The sequence below is a fragment of the Myxocyprinus asiaticus genome, chromosome 23 (genome assembly GCF_019703515.2).
Source record: "Myxocyprinus asiaticus isolate MX2 ecotype Aquarium Trade chromosome 23, UBuf_Myxa_2, whole genome shotgun sequence".
Taxonomy (NCBI): Eukaryota; Metazoa; Chordata; class Actinopteri; order Cypriniformes; family Catostomidae; genus Myxocyprinus; species Myxocyprinus asiaticus.
Genome location: NC_059366.1, coordinates 32420392 through 32439457, shown reverse-complemented (window position 1 = coordinate 32439457; position 19066 = coordinate 32420392). Strand labels below are relative to the sequence as shown.

The 19066-nt window shown below is 37.9% G+C and overlaps 1 protein-coding gene across 1 annotated transcript in view; it reads right to left on the bottom strand.

Moving 5' to 3' along the window:
* Window positions 1–15639: 15639 nt before the first annotated feature.
* Window positions 15640–19066, bottom strand: part of LOC127413979 (sine oculis-binding protein homolog A-like) — a 56905-nt gene continuing 53478 nt past the window's right edge. Inside the window, exon 8 of the mRNA XM_051651588.1 lies at window positions 15640–17704. Within this exon, the coding sequence (XP_051507548.1) occupies window positions 15641–17704 (2064 nt within the window). The 3' untranslated portion in view covers window position 15640. The remainder of the gene's footprint in view (window positions 17705–19066) is intronic.

Below are 19066 nucleotides of genomic sequence, written 5' to 3'. Positions count from 1 at the left end.
TTTGACCCTCCACAGAGCCCGTAGCTGCACAGGTTTACAGAAGCATTTGGCTGCAATCTAGACTCACTCATTGTGGTTTTGAGTGATGCCTGATGGCATTTTTATAATGCATCTTAACTTTAGCGCCAACAGATCATCAGAGCATAGGATTATATTTCAATGTTCATTACAGCATTTATATTAATTTCAAATGCAACACTCCGAATGAACTCAATAAGCAATGAGTCTAGAATAGAAAAGAATAGGAAATTAGCCTCAGTAATTAGTTAGAAATAAATACCACTGTTAAAGGGATAGTTCACCCAAAAATGTAAATTCTCTCATGATTTCCTCACCCGCATGCCATCCCAGATGTGTATGACTTTCTTTCTTCTGCAGAACACAAATTAAGATATTTAGAAAAATATTTCAGCTCAGTCGGACCATACAATACAAGTGAATGGATGCCAAAATTTTGAAACTCCAAAATCCACATAAAGGGAGCATAAAACTAATCCATATGACTCCAGTGGTTAAATTCATGTGTTCAGACATGATATGATAGGTGTGGGTGAGAAACGGAGCAATATTTAAGTCATTTTTGTCATAAATTCTCCTCCATGCCCAGTAGGGGGCGATATGCAAGAGGGATGTGAATCACCACAAACACAAGAAGAAGAATGTGAAACTGAAAGTAAAGTGGAAAATGACTGAGCAGGAAGAAGAATTTATGGTAAAAAAGGGCTGACACATTGATCTTTTTCTCACCCACACCTATCAAAGCACTTCAGAATATATGGATTTAACAACCAGAGTCGTCCGAAGTACTTTTATTTTGCCCTTATGTGGATTTTGGAGCTTCAAAATTTTGGCATCCATTTACTTTCATTGTATGGACCTACAGAGCTGAGATATTCTTCTAAAAATCTTTGACTGTGTTCAGCAGAAGAAAGAAAGTCATACACATCCGGGATGGCATGAGGGATAAGAGAATTTTCATTTTTTTGGTGAACTAACCCTTTAAAGAAATGAGAATTGCACTGCATTTGATGCAGTTCATGAAACTGAATGAATGAAACAACCAATTAGAGTAGAATAGGAGATTAACCTCAGTACTAATTCATTAGAAATGAAAATAACTCTTTAAGACATGAGAATAGAATATGATTGAATATAATAGAATTTTGTCTCATAATTCATTACTAATGAATAATGATATCATTTGAAATCAAAATCATTCTTGAAGAAAAGAGAATTGTGTTGAATGTAAAATACAAGGTTTCCACACTTTTTGACCAATTGAATTCCATGTTTCCATGACTTTTCCATGACATATTTTTCCAATCATTCAAATTATTGGACAAGGATTTAAAAAAATCATTTTACAGAGATTGCACTCACAAAGGACTATTCGTTATTAACTGAAAAATGACTTCCATGACTTTGAATGATTTAACTAATTTCCATGACTTTTCCAGTCCTGAAAACCCCTATTTTAAAATTCCCTAATATTTCAAAGTTCTGAAAATAGAACAGAAAATATTAGCGATTATAAACTAAGCAACTTGCATTATTAAAAAAATGAAAACGACTCTTGGAGAAGTGAGAATTGGAGAGTGCCTCTATTTATTTGTTTTTACTAAGCAATTCACTGGGTTAAACAAATAGTGTTACAACACAAAATTATACATTTTAAAGCAACAAGTTTTAGAATTAATTCATAATCAAAAGACAAGTTTATATTTTCTCTTTTTCTCTTGCTGTTTCCTTTCTTAATTTAGAAAATAAAAAAACAAAATCAAACAGACATACATTTCATTGGGCAGCTTTGCTGCCTCTTGTTACCCTGTTCAAAGAACCATCGTTCTTTTATTATTTGCAAATGCAAAGGCTTGCCAGTAATAAATAATACTATAAAATGTTTTGCAAGTACACAAAAAAAAAAAAATAATAAAAAATAAAAATGGAGAAACAACAACAAGGGCAAATATACAAGGTTTTGGTGTGAAAGGGTGGGGCGAGTGAGAGGTGGACAAATATAGCAAAATCTCAGATTCATAAAGAACACAGAAAAAGCATCTATACATCCATACTAGCCAAATAACAAAGTTGATTTGTGTGTTTTTTACAAAGTGGGATTTTAAAACAAGCAGGCATTGTTAATTACAGAGCACATAAAGAATTAAGGCAGTTCTAAAAGTTTTAACATTAGAACTTTGAAAACTGCAGTTTGATTCTTTTGTTTGTTTGTTTGTTTGTAGACATAGTGCCTCTCACACAGAGTGCAGAAATAAGAATTTGTTGTTGCATAATTCTGGCTGCTGACAAAGCCATCCTTTACACTGACCACAGGAATGGTAGGAAAACATGTTTCTTACATAGCTACTACTTGACACCTTTGAAGCACGCTTTGAATCACCCCTTTGAAAATTCACGTTAAACTCGCCTCTGTTTTCCTGTTCCATTGATTTTACAGCATTACAGCAGAAGTGAGATGCAAGTGCTTTGATCTGATTATGCCTTTTTATTTCAATCTGTATAGCATTGCTTGGTGAAGGATGGTTTGAATGGTTTTGCTGGTATTTGGGTATATGGGTTTCTGTACCTCCATGCTGTTTCTGTGTGTGGCTTTGCCAAAGCAGTGCTCATGTTCCCCTCTCTGATTAAACAGAATCTCTCCAACATTTCAGACTAATTTTGGGGAATAAAAAACCTGAATGCTCTGTGTACCAAGCCTCAGGGCTGAACGACAATTTAGCCACTAAAACAGGCGCCTCTCTTCTAGATCCTTTGAAACACTCTTGGATTACAGTATTGCACTCAAGCAAACCCTCTTTGATGGTTTGTTATTTCAGTTCACTTAACTCCATGGGGCTCTTGGTTGTCCTGATTTGAGCTTGTTAACAAGATGGATTCACTCCCCTCTAGTGGGCACACTGTATGCCGCTAACTCAGTATGTCAGTATGGCAAATAAAGCGACAACTAGTGGCTACTTGGACTGCTGCTGAAAAACATCTTAAACCAGCCTACACTAGTTTGCTGGTCATAGCTGGTCTCCCAGGCTGGACAAGCTGGTCCTCAAGCTGGTTTAGCTTGCAGAATGACCAGCTGAAAAGTCCTCTAAAACCAGCCAATAAAGACACCAGACCAGCTGTAAGAGGGACAGCTAAAGAAAATGGTTGATTTTTCTCAAATTTGTCAGAAATGCTAATGGCATTGGAAACTTATGAGGGAAAATATACCTTTTTGGATATTATGCAGAACAAGAATTTGTGTCTGTTTGTAATAGTTAACAGTTTTACAGTGTTTACCATAAGTGCAATGATTATCTCTCCCCCGTAACATATACACATATATACTGTACACACACACACACACACACACACACACACTCACACACTGTCTCTCTGTGTTGTCAAGGACAGCATCAACTGCTATGTCCTCCCCGACACACACATTTTTGCTGGTGTCATTGTCTTGTCTGTGTGGGACCGCAGACACTACAACAGTGTTGAGTTTCAGGGCTATATCTGCCCCAGTCCAGTCTGTAGTGCTCTATTACAACAGCAAGGTCACACACCATGCATACACACAGACGGAAGTGTAAAAAAAAAATCATATTTCATGTCTGGCTCTTTGGTGTGACATGAGCAGCAATGGGGTGTTTGGGTGGCACGTGCAGCTTTATTAACGGTGATTTCAGTAAGTCCAATGTGAAATACACCATTTTAGTTACGTTTAAAAGCACAGTTCAACCAAATATTAATATTCTGTCATTTACTCACTGTTGTTGTTCCAAACCCGATTATTCTGTTCTTCCGTGTTACACAAGATAAAAAAAAAAAAAATTTGACATTGTTAATTTTTCCATATAATGAAAGTCAATGGTGACTGAGGCTGTCAGTACCTAACAGTCTGTCTCACATCTCCTTTTGTGTCTCACGGAAGAAAGAAAGTAAATAATGGCAGAATTTTCATTTTTGGGTGAACTATCCCTTTAAGTAATCAGTTTCTTAAGCATTACATTTCTAACATACACAGCTGCTTCTTCCAAGAGCATGTCATTATAGAGTAAGTCCATTCGTTTGAGCCAGTTGAAGATGGGAATTCAATGTTAGAAATCTGATTGAATAATTTACTATCTGTCTTGGTGAACAGATGGTTTGTTTCCCCTAGGATGTAAACTTTCATCATGTACTCTGAATGCATTTAAACTTTTCAGACTTTAATTAAACTGAAAGTTTGAACACGAGTGCGTGCCCATGAGTGTGTGTGAGTTTGTTTAGATGACAACTTAATCATATCACAGGTTTATAAATGCATCATCACATGAATGCATCATATGTTTCCTTAGCAATGTCTTCAGTAGTCACTGTGACAGATGCGGTTGCTGAGCAGAGCTAAGGCTGGGAGAGTTCAGAAAATCCACTCATATTATGCAATATTTGAAATATTACATTAAAGGGATAGTTCACCCAAAAATGAAAAATCTGTCATCATTTACTCACCCTCATGTTGTTCCAAACACATTTTTTTCTTTTATGGCTAACATGTTAGGCAGTATGTTAGTCTCAGTCACCATTTCACTTTTATTGCATTTTTTACCACACAATGAGAGTGACTTGTGACTGAGTCTGTCTTTTTGCCTAACATCTGTTCCATGGAAGAAATTCATACATGTTTTGGAACCACATGAGGGTGATTTAATAATGACATAATTTTAATTTGTGGGTGAACTATCCCTGTAATGGTAACATAAATTTAGAGAAGAGAAAACAGAGAAGAGAGCAGAAAGGGTTGAGTATGAAAGAGGAGACAGAGAGGGAGAGGAGGAGGAAATCTGAGTCAATAATGAGAGCAACATGCAGTGCTGTTGCTGGCTTCTCTCAACCAATACAGACAGGTATGTTTGGTTGCACCGCACACATAGTGTAAAGAATATCATATCCCAACACTAAGACTCTGTGTGTCCCATGCAGCCCTTGATGAGCCTCCCCCATACAAAAACACACACAGTGATTCATACACATTGTGACTAAGCATTGCTCTTTAAGTGTGTGTGTGTGTGTGTGTGTGTGTGTGTGTGTGTTTCTCTGACATTTCACCCTTTTTATCAATATGTTCTCTGTAACACCTTCATCCAGACTGAGGGTCAGCCAGCCGTATCAACACTGACTAAATAAATCTGACACAGATTTGACAGTGTGTGTGTGTGTGTGTGTGTGTGTGTGTGTGTTTAAATCTGACACTGAAATGAAACCCAGCCACATACAAACCCAAGAGAGAAATCCAGTCCTTACTCTAACCAGTCACAATTAGTCCTCTGAGCCTACTCTTAAAAAAATAAACCACTGCGAAACTGAATCCTGTAGGAAAAAGTACAGAGGGATAGGGTAGGATTTCACTTCTCTTTGTACATCGTCCAGGGGCAGAGAAAAAAAGTAAGATGGATGGAATTGGGAAAAGAGAGAGAGAAGTGGTAAAGGTAGAAGGGAAATGAGGGGAGATTCGGGTCACTGTTGGCCAGTTTGACTCATGCAATGAGCAGAGTAATCAAAGAAAAACAAAACATAAAACAAAATCTTGTTTGGTGAGGAAATTTCACTTTTAGTCATACTTCCTGTCTTCATGTACAACTGCAATTTTGGCAAAATTTTTGCCCATTTCAGAGTTTTGTAAAATCATCAGATTATTTTTTATGTTCCCAGATGGTGTATTTTTGATCCTCCCTGTGATTTTGTGCACCTTGCTTGACAAAGTTTTGACACCAGAATACCTCCAAAATAAATTGGCAAACGTCAATGTTTAACTCCGTTTTGGCTATAACTAGTTTAGAAATTTGACACACGTTCTCTCCCACACATAAATATGCTTGGCTTTAAGGTTCGTTCCTTCAGTTTAGTCAAAAAAAAAAAAAAAAAAAAAACAGATGCATATAGTTTCTAACCATGCACTCAGCTCTTTGTAACTTATCATTTGGCTCTTTGTCCACCTCGCCTACCCAGTCTTCCTTTCAGTAAAATGTTCTTGGCACCCTGTGGAAGTTAACTCTACACTGAGGCACCTTGGAGCTGGGAATGAAACCGTTTTTGTTGCAATAGCTGGAAAGGAAGTAATGTTGAATATAATTTAGCACTGATTGGGATTTGGCAAAAAATAAATATAAGTAAAAAAAAATAAAAAAATGAACCTCAGGAATGCACCCTTGACACCATCTCATTGCTGACCGAGACACTGATTGACCGCTCGACTGGGTGTGATTGTACACCGTTGATTACTCATTTAAAATGAACGGTGAAGTGTGTAATTTCTGTGCCTCAAGCAGCACCAAACAAAATTGAAATGTATTTTAACATTTAAAAAAATGACACACTTCACCTTTAATTAAGATGGATTCTGAAATAAATGATGAGAAATCAAACCCAAATGCCACTGTAGATAAATGTTTCAATCTAACCATCTGGTACATCACAACCCACCAGCAGAGTTAGACCTGCTCTTCACTGAGCGATGAAGAGTGACAGTGATTGAACTCAGCTCATATCAGCTCACTTTTTTTGCAATGTGGTGGGACATTCTCCAAGCCAGTGGCAGCAAAGCCAGCAGCCATTTCAACAGTTCACAAAGACACTCAGTGAGTTCTGTACCCTGTTATCCTCAATCAAATCAGTGAGTAAGTGAATTGAACAAAAATACGCAGATAACCCAGCAAAAAATCCATAACATTGTTCTCCAGTTGTGCTGACTACTAATATTCTACCTTCCCTGTTGTAAAGACTAGCATTGCTGGTCATCTACTATCTTGTGTTTTGGATGCTAGTCCCTGGCAGAGGATGTTTATGTGCTGGTGTCCACAACAGGATTTCTAATGAGCTTAACCAGTGAGACTTCCTCAACCAGCTTAACCTTAAAGACCATGCTGGTTGATCAGTATTTTTATGGCCAGCACCAAAACAGCACTAAGCAGCTTGGACCAGCACAGTCTAAACTGATCTTTTCAACAGGGCTGCTCCAATGGTGGATGAGTTTCCAGCTTCTTCATAACGATGAATAAAAGTTCACTCCATCCTTCTGTTTTCGTGCTCCCACTGTGATTATTTGACTCCCTCCAGAGTGTGTACTTTTCTCCCTTCCTGCCTTTTTTTAGTGTCCAGCTCTTGAAAACCTCTCCCTCAGAAAGGAGAGAAAGAGTGAAAGGAAAGAGGTTAAGAAAGAGTACGGAGTGTTTTGCTGGTGTTGCAGATAGTGATACATAGAGTCAGGGGAACAGAGAGGGACTCTCTGAAATATTTGAGCATACAAAGTATTCAGAGAGTTTTAGGTCCATCTTTAGTGCAGCTCTGGGTCTGAATTGCCTCTCTGACTGAGGGTATTAAATCACTAGCAATGGCATGTGATTTAGACCCCAAACGTCCAGATTAAACCATGCTTCTTTAAATGCACTCACAAAGCAGAAAGCTAGTTCATCCATCTGTGGCAGGATTTGACTGGCCGTGTTCCAAATCTGACAGTGTCATTATACATGAGCATGTTTGATTTGCAGTCTGGTCTACATATTCTGACCGTTTGGCTTGAGACCCACCCTCTGGGCCCTATGGCAACTCTAGGAAATCTGTTTATGTACAGTTTAGTTCTCCTCACCATTTTAACACCACCTCCACCCAGTAGGTGTAGAGTCCTCTCAATAGCAATTCATGGATGGAGGGTGTAGAGTGGAGAGGATGAGAAATCTCTTTCTTCAATAAGCAGTCTGAGACCACATTATGCCTCAAAATATCACAAGTGAAGATCAAACATCACAGCCGATCTACTCCGTAGGTTTAAACTTTGTGCCAGTCTGTAAAGGGGTGGAGATGGAGCACACAGCTACCCAATCAGAATAATCTATGCTATTTCAGAGTGTGCATGTGCAGGTTTGGAAAAGTGGAGAAAACAAAGTTGACATCTTGATTGGCTGGATTGAGGGTGGAGTCTGTGGACATCTGATGGTGTCTGCTGCAATGCTGTTCTCTTTATCCCTTCGGTGAGATGTTAACACCTCTGAGAGAGAAAGATGGGAAGAGTAAAAGATTGCATATAGCCTTGATAGTCTTTTAAATCTGTTTGTATTTAATTAGATACATTTCTTTGTAAGTTTTTAAAGTTTTAAAGGAATAGTTAAAAGAGTCATAGTGACAACGGAGCTGTCAAGCTCCAAAAGGGACACAAAGAAGCCAGAAGACTTAAATCACATGAGTTGTATGGACTACTTTTATGGTGCTTTCATGGGGTTTTTTTGTTTGTTGTTGAAAAAAAAAAAAGCACGCACATCCAACAGCAAAAAAGATCAATGCGGGTGCCTGACCAAATTGGTATCAGAAAAAGAGAGAAAAGTCGGCACACCACGTCTCCAAAATTACAAACATTTATTTTAATGTTCTCACCTAAGGTGACGTTTTAATCCCACGGCTCTTCATCAGACAATATAACTATTCAAAGGTCTGCCCTTATGTACCCCGGAACAATCAATCAATATACATCACATGATTAACCAGATAAACACTAGAAAATGTTGTGATGCCTCAACATGCACAAAGAGAATAAACAATCAAACTGAAGACCACCAAAAAATGCAAACCAGAAAAAAAAAAAAAAAAAAGATAATAGATAATAATAATAATGATAATATATACACTACCGTTCAAAAGTTTAGGGTCACTTACTCATTCTTAATTTTTTTTTTTTTTTTTTTTTCACATTTTAGAATAATAGTAAAGTCATCACAACTATGGAATAACATAAATGGGAATTATGTTGTGACAAAAAATAAAAATCCAAAATAAATTAAAACTGTGTTATATTTTAGCATCTTCAAAGTAGTCACCCTTTGCCTAGAATTCGCAGACATGTACTCTTGACATTTTCTCAACCAACTTCTTGAGGTATCACCCTGGGATGCTTTTTAAACAGTATTGAAGGAGTTCCCATCTATGTTGGGCACTTATTGGCTGCTTTTCTTTATTATTTGGTCCAAGTCATCAATTTAAAAAAAATATATATTTTTATTTTTTATTACATTTTAGTTTTATAATGAAATAAATTAATATGGTGGCACAATTATAATTTTGTATACAAAACTAATTTCAAACATTTAAGCATACGCCTTCAGATCAAAAGATTTTTAAGATCATGAGAAATATTTCAAGCAAGTGACCCCAACATTTTGAATGGAAGTGTGTGTGTATATATATATATATATATATATATATATATATATATATATATATATATATATATTAGATGTGCAAATAAAGATGTTACTGGAAAAAAAAATGAATGTTAAACCAACATAACACTAAATACAAATAGGTAAAGTATAATAACAAGTACAAATAACACAAACAAAGTCTATACAAAAACAATCAAAATCCAGAGGCAAAAAACATCAGGTTAAAATACGATCATAATACCATCAGGACATGGGGCAAAGGAAAAGTCACACTGAAATATTAACTAAAGGTGAAAACTCGATCAATGCATAAATAAACGTCCTTGTACATGGACAACCCTACTGCAGACTGCTTTTATTACAGCTAGACTATATCGCACAGAAAATAAATACTAAATATTTTAGAAATTAGATAAATGTTAGAGAAAGGGACAAACGTCAAAATCTTCCTTCAGGCCTTTAGCTACTCCAGTATCTAGAGTGTAAATCCAATAGGTTTCAACAATTATTGATTTCACCTCCCCTACAAGGACACTTCATTGATTCTATACCTATATAATGAAGAGTGGAAACGGAATGTCTTATTGCAGCAATATGCTGTGCTACCGGACTCTTAGGATCTTGATGCCTAATAGCACTTCAATGTTCGGAGATACGGGTTTTAAGAGGTCTACTGGTTCTACCAATATAACAAAGTCCACAACGACAACGCAACATGTCAGTAACATTCACAGTCTTACAAATAATAATTCTTCTAATTTTAAAAGTCTTCCCAGTATGTGGGTGTTTGAAAGTTTGTGTTTTGTAAGTAAAATTACATTGTTTACATTCACCACATCAATAGTTGCCAGAAGGCATTACTCAAAAAATGAGAAACTCTAGGAGTAGATAAATCTGCTCTGACCAACATATTGCGTAAGTTGTGTGGTCTCTTATATACCAAACGAGATGGTTTTTCAAAACATTTTTTGAGGTGGGTGTCACTGTCGACAATGTACCAATGTTTCTGAATGATGTCTTCTATTTCTTTTGCCAGCGGTGAATATTGGACATAACAATTAACTTGTTGTTCTGTTTTTCTAGATTTTTTTTTTACAAGACATTCTTGTTGTGACATGTTTTTGATTGAATCCACTCCTCAGTGTAGGCTCTTTGTCTAAACCTATTTGAAAGAATATCTGATTGATGCTGGTAGTCATCATCTCTACTACAGATCCTCCGGATACGGCTAAATTGAGAAATAGGTAAAGAACGCTTCAATGGAACAGTGTGGTAAGAAGACCAGTCACGGTATTGTTGACATATGTGTCTAGAAAATGAATTCTATCATGATGGAACTCCATAGTAAATTTTAATGCACAATTGCTATCATTAACAAGACCGTGAAATTCCAGTAACTGGGATTGTCCATATGAAAAAAATATCATCAATGTAACGTTGCCACAAAGCGTTACATTCTTGACTGTACACAAATAGTTGTTCAAATAAACCACAGTATAGAGAGGCAAAACAAGGGGCCATTTTACAACCCATGCTGACTCCAGAAACCTGTAAATAAAAATCAGATCCGAAAAGAAAATAATTATGTGACAGCACCAATTTAATCAAATCAAGTAGACATAAAGTGCTAGGCACCTTGCAATACAATTGATTTAAATAAAACTCTGCTTCTTTAAGACCTCCTTCAAATGGAACATTTGTATAAAGTGATTCCACGGCCATAGTCGCTGAAAGAACAGGTGTAGCAGGCAATTGCACAGATTGAATGATATCAATAAAGTCTATAGTATCCCTAATGTATGAAGATAAGGAAGAAACAAGAAGTTGAAGAACAAAATCAACAAAGGCAGAGAATTTCTCAGTTAACTATTGGCCTCCCAGGGGGAATGTCTGTATAAGTTTTGTGAATTTTAGGCAACTTGTACAAGACTGGTGTGAGGGTCTGATCAGGACAACTCGGCTTTAGTTATTTTGTCCAACTCCAAAAATGTTTTTAATGAGTCAAGTACAAATGTTTTAAATCGAAGCACAGGATTACTATTTAGCTTCTCATAAAAAGTTGTGTTAGAAAGATGTTTCTGAATCTCTAACTCATACGGCTGTCGATCTAGTATAACCACAGCTCCTCCTTTGTCTGCACTTTGGATACCTACGGACTTGTCTTTTTGAAGGGATTCCAGTTCGACCCGTTGCATCTCCGTAAGATTGTGAGCCAATTTATATTGTCTTTTGCATTTCAATATCAATGTGACATCACGTTCCACAATTGTACAGTAAGTGTTAAGATAATTTTTTTATTTTTAGGAGGAATAAAGGTGGAATTACCTCTAAATGGAGTCCAAGGTCGCACAGTCAAAGTGTTATCGTCCGTTAAATTGATTGATGACATTTCCTACATGTCACACGCAGAACCTCCCTGAGGAATTAAATGTCATCAATTTGTCAAGTAGGTCTATTTCAGAGGATTGTTTAACTACTTTGAATAAAGGACTTTCGTTTGCACCAACTATACTGTAAAGAGTTTAATACGTACATTGATATGCAAAAATTAAACTTATTCTGCAATTTAAGACTGAGATAATTTTTTCAGTGGGCACACCATTGTAGACTGTAGTGCCCAGAGGACATTTAACATTTCTTCACATAGGCCTATGAATTGTACAGTCCCAGGGAACTTTGGTGGAACTCTAACGGACGATAACACTTTGACTGTGCGACCTCAGACTCCATTTAGAGAAAATTCCACCTTTATTCCTCCTAAAAATAGAAACTCTTCTCTTGACACTTACTGTAGAATTGTGGAACGTGATGTCACATTGATATTGAAGCACAAAAGACAATATTAATTGGCTCACAATCTTATGGAGATGCAACTGGTTGAACTGGAATCTCTTCAAAAAGGCAAGTCCAGGGAGGGATTCCAGTTCGACCCATTGCATCTCCGTAAGATTGTGAGCCAATTAAACAATCCTCTGAAATAAACCTACTTGAGAAATTGATGACATTTAATTCCTCTGGGTGGTTCTGCGTGTGACATCAATTAAATGTCATCAATCAATTTTGGTAGAACTCTAACGGATGATAACACTTTGACTATGTGACCTCGGACTCCACTAAGAGGTAATTCCTTTATTCATCCTAAAAATAGAAACTCTTGGGCCTGGGTAGCTCAAGCGAGTAAATTTGCTGACTATCACCTCTGGAGTCGTGAGTTTGAATCCAGGGCATGCTGTGTGACTCCAGCCAGGTCTCCTAAGCAACCAAATTGGCCTGGTTGCTAGGGAGGGTAGAGTCACATGGGGTAACCTCCACGTGGTCGCTATAATGTGGTTCTCGCTCTCGGTGGGGCATGTGGTGAGTTGTGCGTGTATGCCGCAGAGAAAAGCGTGAGCCTCCACACGCGCTATGTCTCCGCAGTAACGCGCAGTTTTATCACTTGGCTCAACAAGCCAAGTGATAAAATGCATGGACTGATGATCTCAGATGCGGAGGCAACTGAGATTCATCCTCTGCCACCCGGATTGAGTCACTACGCCACCACGTGGACTAAGAGCGCATTGGGAATTGGGCATACCAAATTGGGGAGAAAAGGGGAGAAAAAATAAAATAAATAAAAAAAATAGACACTCTTCTCTTGACACTTAATGTAGAATTGTGGAACGTGGTGTCACATTGATATCGAAGTGCAAAAGACGGGTTGAACTGGAATCCTTTAAAAAGACAAGTCCGTAGTTATCCAAAGTGCAGTCAAAGGAGGAGCTGTGGTTTTACTAGATCGACAGGCATATGAGTTAGAGATTCAGAAACAACTTTCTAACACAACTTTTTATGAGAAGTTAAATAGTAATCCTGTGCTTCGATTTAAACATCTGTTCTTGACTCATTAAAACTGTTTTGGAGTTGGGCCAAATAACTAAAGCCAAGTTTGATTATATGTGTGTTGAACATCCTGTCACACCAGTCTTGTACACATTGCCTAAAATTCACAAAACTTATACAAACATTCCCCCTGGGAGGCCAATAGTTAACTGAGAAAATCTCTGCCTTTGTTGATTTTGTTCTTCAACCTCTTGTTTCTTCGTTATCTTCATACATTAGGGATACTATAGACTTTATTGATATCATTCAATCTGTGCAATTGCCTGCTACACCTGTTCTTTCAGCGACTATGGCCGTGGAATCACTTTATACAAATGTTCCATTTGAAGGAGGTCTTAAAGAAGCAGAGTTTTATTTAAATCAATTGTCTTGCAAGGTGCCTAGCACTTTATGTCTACTTGATTTGATTAAATTGGTGCTGTCACATAATTATTTTCTTTTCGGATCTGATTTTTATTTACAGGTTTCTGGAGTCAGCATGGGTTGTAAAATGGCCCCTTGTTTTGCCTCTCTATACTGTGGTTTATTTGAACAACTATTTGTGTACAGTCAAGAATGTAACGCTTTGTGGCAACGTTACATTGATGATATTTTTTTCATATGGACAATCCCAGTTACTGGAATTTCACGGTCTTGTTAATGATAGCAATTGTGCATTAAAATTTACTATGGAGTTCCATCATGATAGAATTCATTTTCTAGACACATATGTCAACAATACCGTGACTGGTCTTCTTACCACACTGTTCCATTGAAGCGTTCTTTACCTATTTCTCAATTTAGCCGTATCCGGAGGATCTGTAGTAGAGATGATGACTACCAGCATCAATCAGATATTCTTTCAAATAGGTTTAGACAAAGAGCCTACACTGAGGAGTGGATTCAATCAAAAACATGTCACAACAAGAATGTCTTGTAAAAAAAAAATCTAGAAAAACAGAACAACAAGTTAATTGTTATGTCCAATATTCACCGCTGGCAAAAGAAATAGAAGACATCATTCAAAAACATTGGTACATTGTCGAAAGTGACACCCACCTCAAATTTGTTTTTTTTGAAAAACCATCTCGTTTGGTATATAAGAGACCACACAACTTACGCAATATGTTGGTCAGAGCCGATCTATCTACTCCTAGAGTATCTAATTTTTTTGAGTAATGCCTTCTGGCAACTATTGATGTGGTGAATGTAAACAATGTAATTTTACTTACAAAACACAAACTTTCAAACACCCACATACTGGGAAGACTTTTAAAATTAGAGGAATTATTATTTGTAAGACTGTGAATGTTACTGACATGTTGCGTTGTCGTTGTGGACTTTGTTATATTGGTAGAACCAGTAGACCTCTTAAAACCCGTATCTCTGAACATTGAAGTGCTATTAGGCATCAAGATCCTAAGAGTCCGGTAGCACAGCATATTGCTGCAATAAGACATTCCGTTTCCACTCTTCATTATATAGGTATAGAATCAATGAAGTGTCCTTGTAGGGGAGGTGACATCAATAATTGTTGAAACCTATTGGATTTACACTCTAGATACTGGAGTAGCTAAAGGCCTGAAGGAAGATTTTGACGTTTGTCCCTTTCTCTAACATTTATCTAATTTCTAAAATACTTAGTATTTATTTTCTGTGTGATATAGTCTAGCTGTAATAAAAGCAGTCTGCAGTAGGGTTGTCCATGTACAAGGACGTTTATTTATGCATTGATCGAGTTTTCACCTTTAGTTAATATTTCAGTGTGACTTTTCCTTTGCCCCATGTCCTGATGGTATTATGATGGTATTTTAACCTGATGTTTTTTGCCTCTGGATTTTGATTGCTTTTGTATATACTTTGTTTGTGTTATTTGTACTTGTTTATTATACTTTACCTATTTGTATTTAGCATTATGTTGGTTTAACCTTTTTTTCCCAGTAACACTTTTATTTGCACTTCATATATATATATATATATATATATATATATATATATATATATATATATATATATATATATATACATTAATATATATTATTAATACTCTTTGTTTTTGTTATCATTTTTTTTTTTTTTCTGGTTTGCATTTTTTGGTGGTCTTCAGTTTGATTGTTTATTCTCTTTGTGCATGTTGAGGCATCACAACATTTTCTAGTGTTTATCTGGTTAACCATGTGATGTATATTGATTGATTGTTCTGGGGTACATAAGGGCAGACCTTTGAATGGTTTTATCGTCTGATGAAGAGCCGTGGGCTCGAAACATCACCTTAGGTAAGAACATTTAAATATTTTTTTCTAATTTTGGAGCCGTGGTGTGCCAACTTTTCTCTCTTTTTCATTGTCCTTTTTGGACCATTCATCTTTCAATGTGTAGAAAAAATATGCAATGAAAGTAAACTTTGTCTGAGAGTAACATGCTGCCTAACGTTTTTTGTGTTCCATGGAAAAAAGAAAGTCACACGGGTTTGGAAGAATGTGAGGGTGTATAAATGATGACAGAACTTAAATTTTTGGGTGAACTATCCCTTTAATAAGATTATTAAAAGAGCTGGTAAGAGGACAATCTGACTCACCTGTATGCACTCTGTGTCACTTGTTTTGATTGCGAATACGCAGACACCTTCTCTTCAGCGGAGGCTGCATTTCCATGGCCACCGATCCTGTTAATGGCACTGTCAAGCCACATGGCAGGATGGCAGCGGTTTTGTCAGCAGGTTTGGGCACGGGCTGAATGACACAGCCAGGTTTGGGCATCAGGGGCAGGGCATAGGCATGGTCCTCACCAGATGGGGGATCTTCAGGGCTCTGAGATTTGTCCTCCCCTGTTCCTGTTGTAATGGCAGACTGGTCACTTGAGCTTCTCTTACCTGCCGAGTCTCTTTCCGTAGCCAAGAAGCTGTTCTCTTTCAGGTCCTCTCCTTCTAAATCTGCCCCAGCAGACTCATCACAAACAGTGGCGGTCCTGCGGCAGGGGTCCACTAGGGGGCGCTGTTCTAACTGTGTTGTCCTGATCAGACCCTCTGCAGACAGCACATTACAGCTCCCATTAACGATCACATTACAGGGCGTTGCAGGCCCAGGCTCAGTTTTAGTTGTGGTGGTGTTGCTAGGAACAGTGGTAGTGCTGCATGTGATTGGCTGAGAAAGTGGCGGAGTTCCACTGCAGTAGGAAGGGTCGGCACAAGGCAGTGCCACACTAGCCAATGGGCTTTCAGCATTACTGTGTCCGTGGTTATCTTCTATTGTGCCTGTGCTTGTAATGGCCATCCCATCCAACCGAGTTTCACTAAACTGTAAGTGTCCAAGCAAAGGTGGTGGGCTTATTCCAGGTTCTGGCTTTACCTGCACACAGGTTACAGACTTCTGGATAACTAACTGTTGCCGGGAGTGACGGTTGGTTGTTAGATCAATGACTCCATCTGCTGGTTTGTCTTTGTGGGAGTTTCCAGAGCTTCCATTATCAGAGATTTCTGTTTTAACCATCAGATCAACAACGTTTGTCTTGCCCTGATCTGTCTGCTTGGAAAAGCCAGGTGAGAGTGTATCTGAGATGGGAGGTGCTTGCTGAAAGTCTCTCTCCTCCCCTCTAGAGGAGCTGGGAGAAAATGAGGGGGTTGGCCTTGGATCACTACGCTCACTTGCAGCGTTCGGAAGTGTTCCGTCATTTCCTGGTCGATCACCTGATGCTTTCGGACTGAACGGTATGGGCACAGGTATGGGTATAGGGACTGGTAATGGCACAATCACTGGATAGGGCACTAATAATATAGGTGGTGGCACTAAGGGGGCCAGAGAAGGCATGCCGAAATTCATATAGGGCGGAAGTGGGATGGGTCCAGTTCTCATCATGTTAACTGGGGGAAAAGGCAAGGCTGGCATATGAGCACCAGAGTGAGGGGGCAACATACCTGGAGGGTTCCCAGAAAGTGTTGGAGTGGAGGACGGGTGTACATGGGGAGATAGGAGCGGGCGGTGCATGGGGCTCGACGGAGGACCCAATGTCCGAGGAGGCGGTGGCGGGCCGATGCCAGGAATCATGGGATTTGAATGGGGGCTGTTGGGGCCTGGGGGACGTAGGAATGGTGTGCGAATGTGCTGCATCATTTGGTGCTCCATAAAGAGAGGGAGAGGGACCGGGCCACGGGGAGTCATGACCATTGGCGGGCTGCCAGGCGGCACACCCAGAGCTGGGTGTAAACCTGCTAAAGGAGGTGGGGGAGGGGGTGGTAATGCAGGACTCTCGTGAAGCCGCGGTGTGGGGATCTTTGTGGATGATGATGATGATGAAGAGGATGAGGATGAACACACAGTTCCAGTTTCGGACGGTGACCCCAATGTGGATCCAGAGGGCCCGGCTATATTGGTGGAGCCCCCTGGTGACGGTGCCCTGCGACAGCGGAGTTCATTTAGAGGTGCGCTCCAGGACTCAGGTGTAAGGATCTGTACACCTGATCCGCTCTCTGATTTAGTATCACTCGCAGGGAGAGGAGGGTTACATAGTCCCCCTGGCAGCGCAGCCTGAGTCTCTTTATAGAATATGTCCATCTTATATTGGTTCAGACACTTTGCACTGCAGAACTGGAGCCGCCTCTCCCCCGCACCAAAATCCAGGTATTCCTTAGTGTGGCGGATATGTTTGCACCAGTCACAGACCTGTAACACGGACAACCGCAGGGTAACAATGAACAAACTGAAAAGACAAATATACTCTGCATAATACGCTACAAATTATTATTTATTTTTTTTTATCAGAAACCTGTCTTGTTTCCAGTAAAAATATCTAAACATCCTTAAAACAAGACACATTTACTAAAAATAAAATTGTGCAACATATTAAGACTTGTTTTCAGAGAACATATCTTTACTTGTCTATTTGGTAACACTTTACAGAAAGGTTCTATTCCTTAACCGTAACAAATGCATTACACTTAACAATTATTTTTTTGCAGCATTTACTAATCTTGGGTAATGCTAATTTATCAGAATAACCATTGCTAGTTCATGTTAGTTCATGTTGCATTAACTAATGTTAACATAAACAACTTTTAATGTAAAACTGTATTATTATACGTAGAAATGAACAGTAATCAAGATGAATAAATGCTGTAAAAGTATTGTTCATTGTTAGTTTGTTAACTAATGTGGGTAACTAATGTTAACGAATACAGCTTTATTGTAAAGTGTTACAGTATATTTTGGCAATTTTCTCTTTTCTTGTTTTAAGCATAAACCTTTGTAAATTATGTTAGATTTATGCTTACTTAAATTCAAGAATCATCTCTGAAAACCTGTCTTAATATCTTTCAATAAAAACTTTGCATCACAATATCTATTGTTTTCAGAAAATTATTTGCTGGAAAACAAGACAAAAATACTATTTTAGAAAATAATTTTTTGCACATTTGTTCTACACATTTAAATACATAACCACTTTAAATCATGTACATTCTAATTCAAACACCTTCCATGGACTAAGACATCATTAAAAGAGTGTGGCTATCCTTCTTCATGACTTAAAGAGCCACGACAGAGATTTTGTAAAGAATATGTGAGTGTAATGTAAAATGTCAGATCTATTTAAAATTATAGGGTCAATCAGGCATTAATTTAACAAGCCAAACATTTAGAGTGTGAAGAGAAATGTGGTTTATGTCATAAAAATATTACATTCAACTTAAGCTTTCAAATGATCAGCTTTCTCAGCCAGACACAGAACCACTGTTTCTTCCTCACCACAGTTGTCTGTCAACTCTACGGCATCACTGTTAGTGTCCCACTTTTTTTTCTCTCTCTTTTGTATTACAGTATTGCCAAAGAATTTAAGAATTTAAATGATAATGTATAGACGTAGGAAATAAATAAAACAAGTTGAAGTAAAAATAAAGTAAAACAAACAGACTACTATTTTTCAAAACTCTTTCGCATTATGCAAACATAAATGTTTGGTGTTGAAAACATCACATTCTAAATATTGTGTACTTTATCTGATAAACATCCTACACTAAAAAAAAAAAA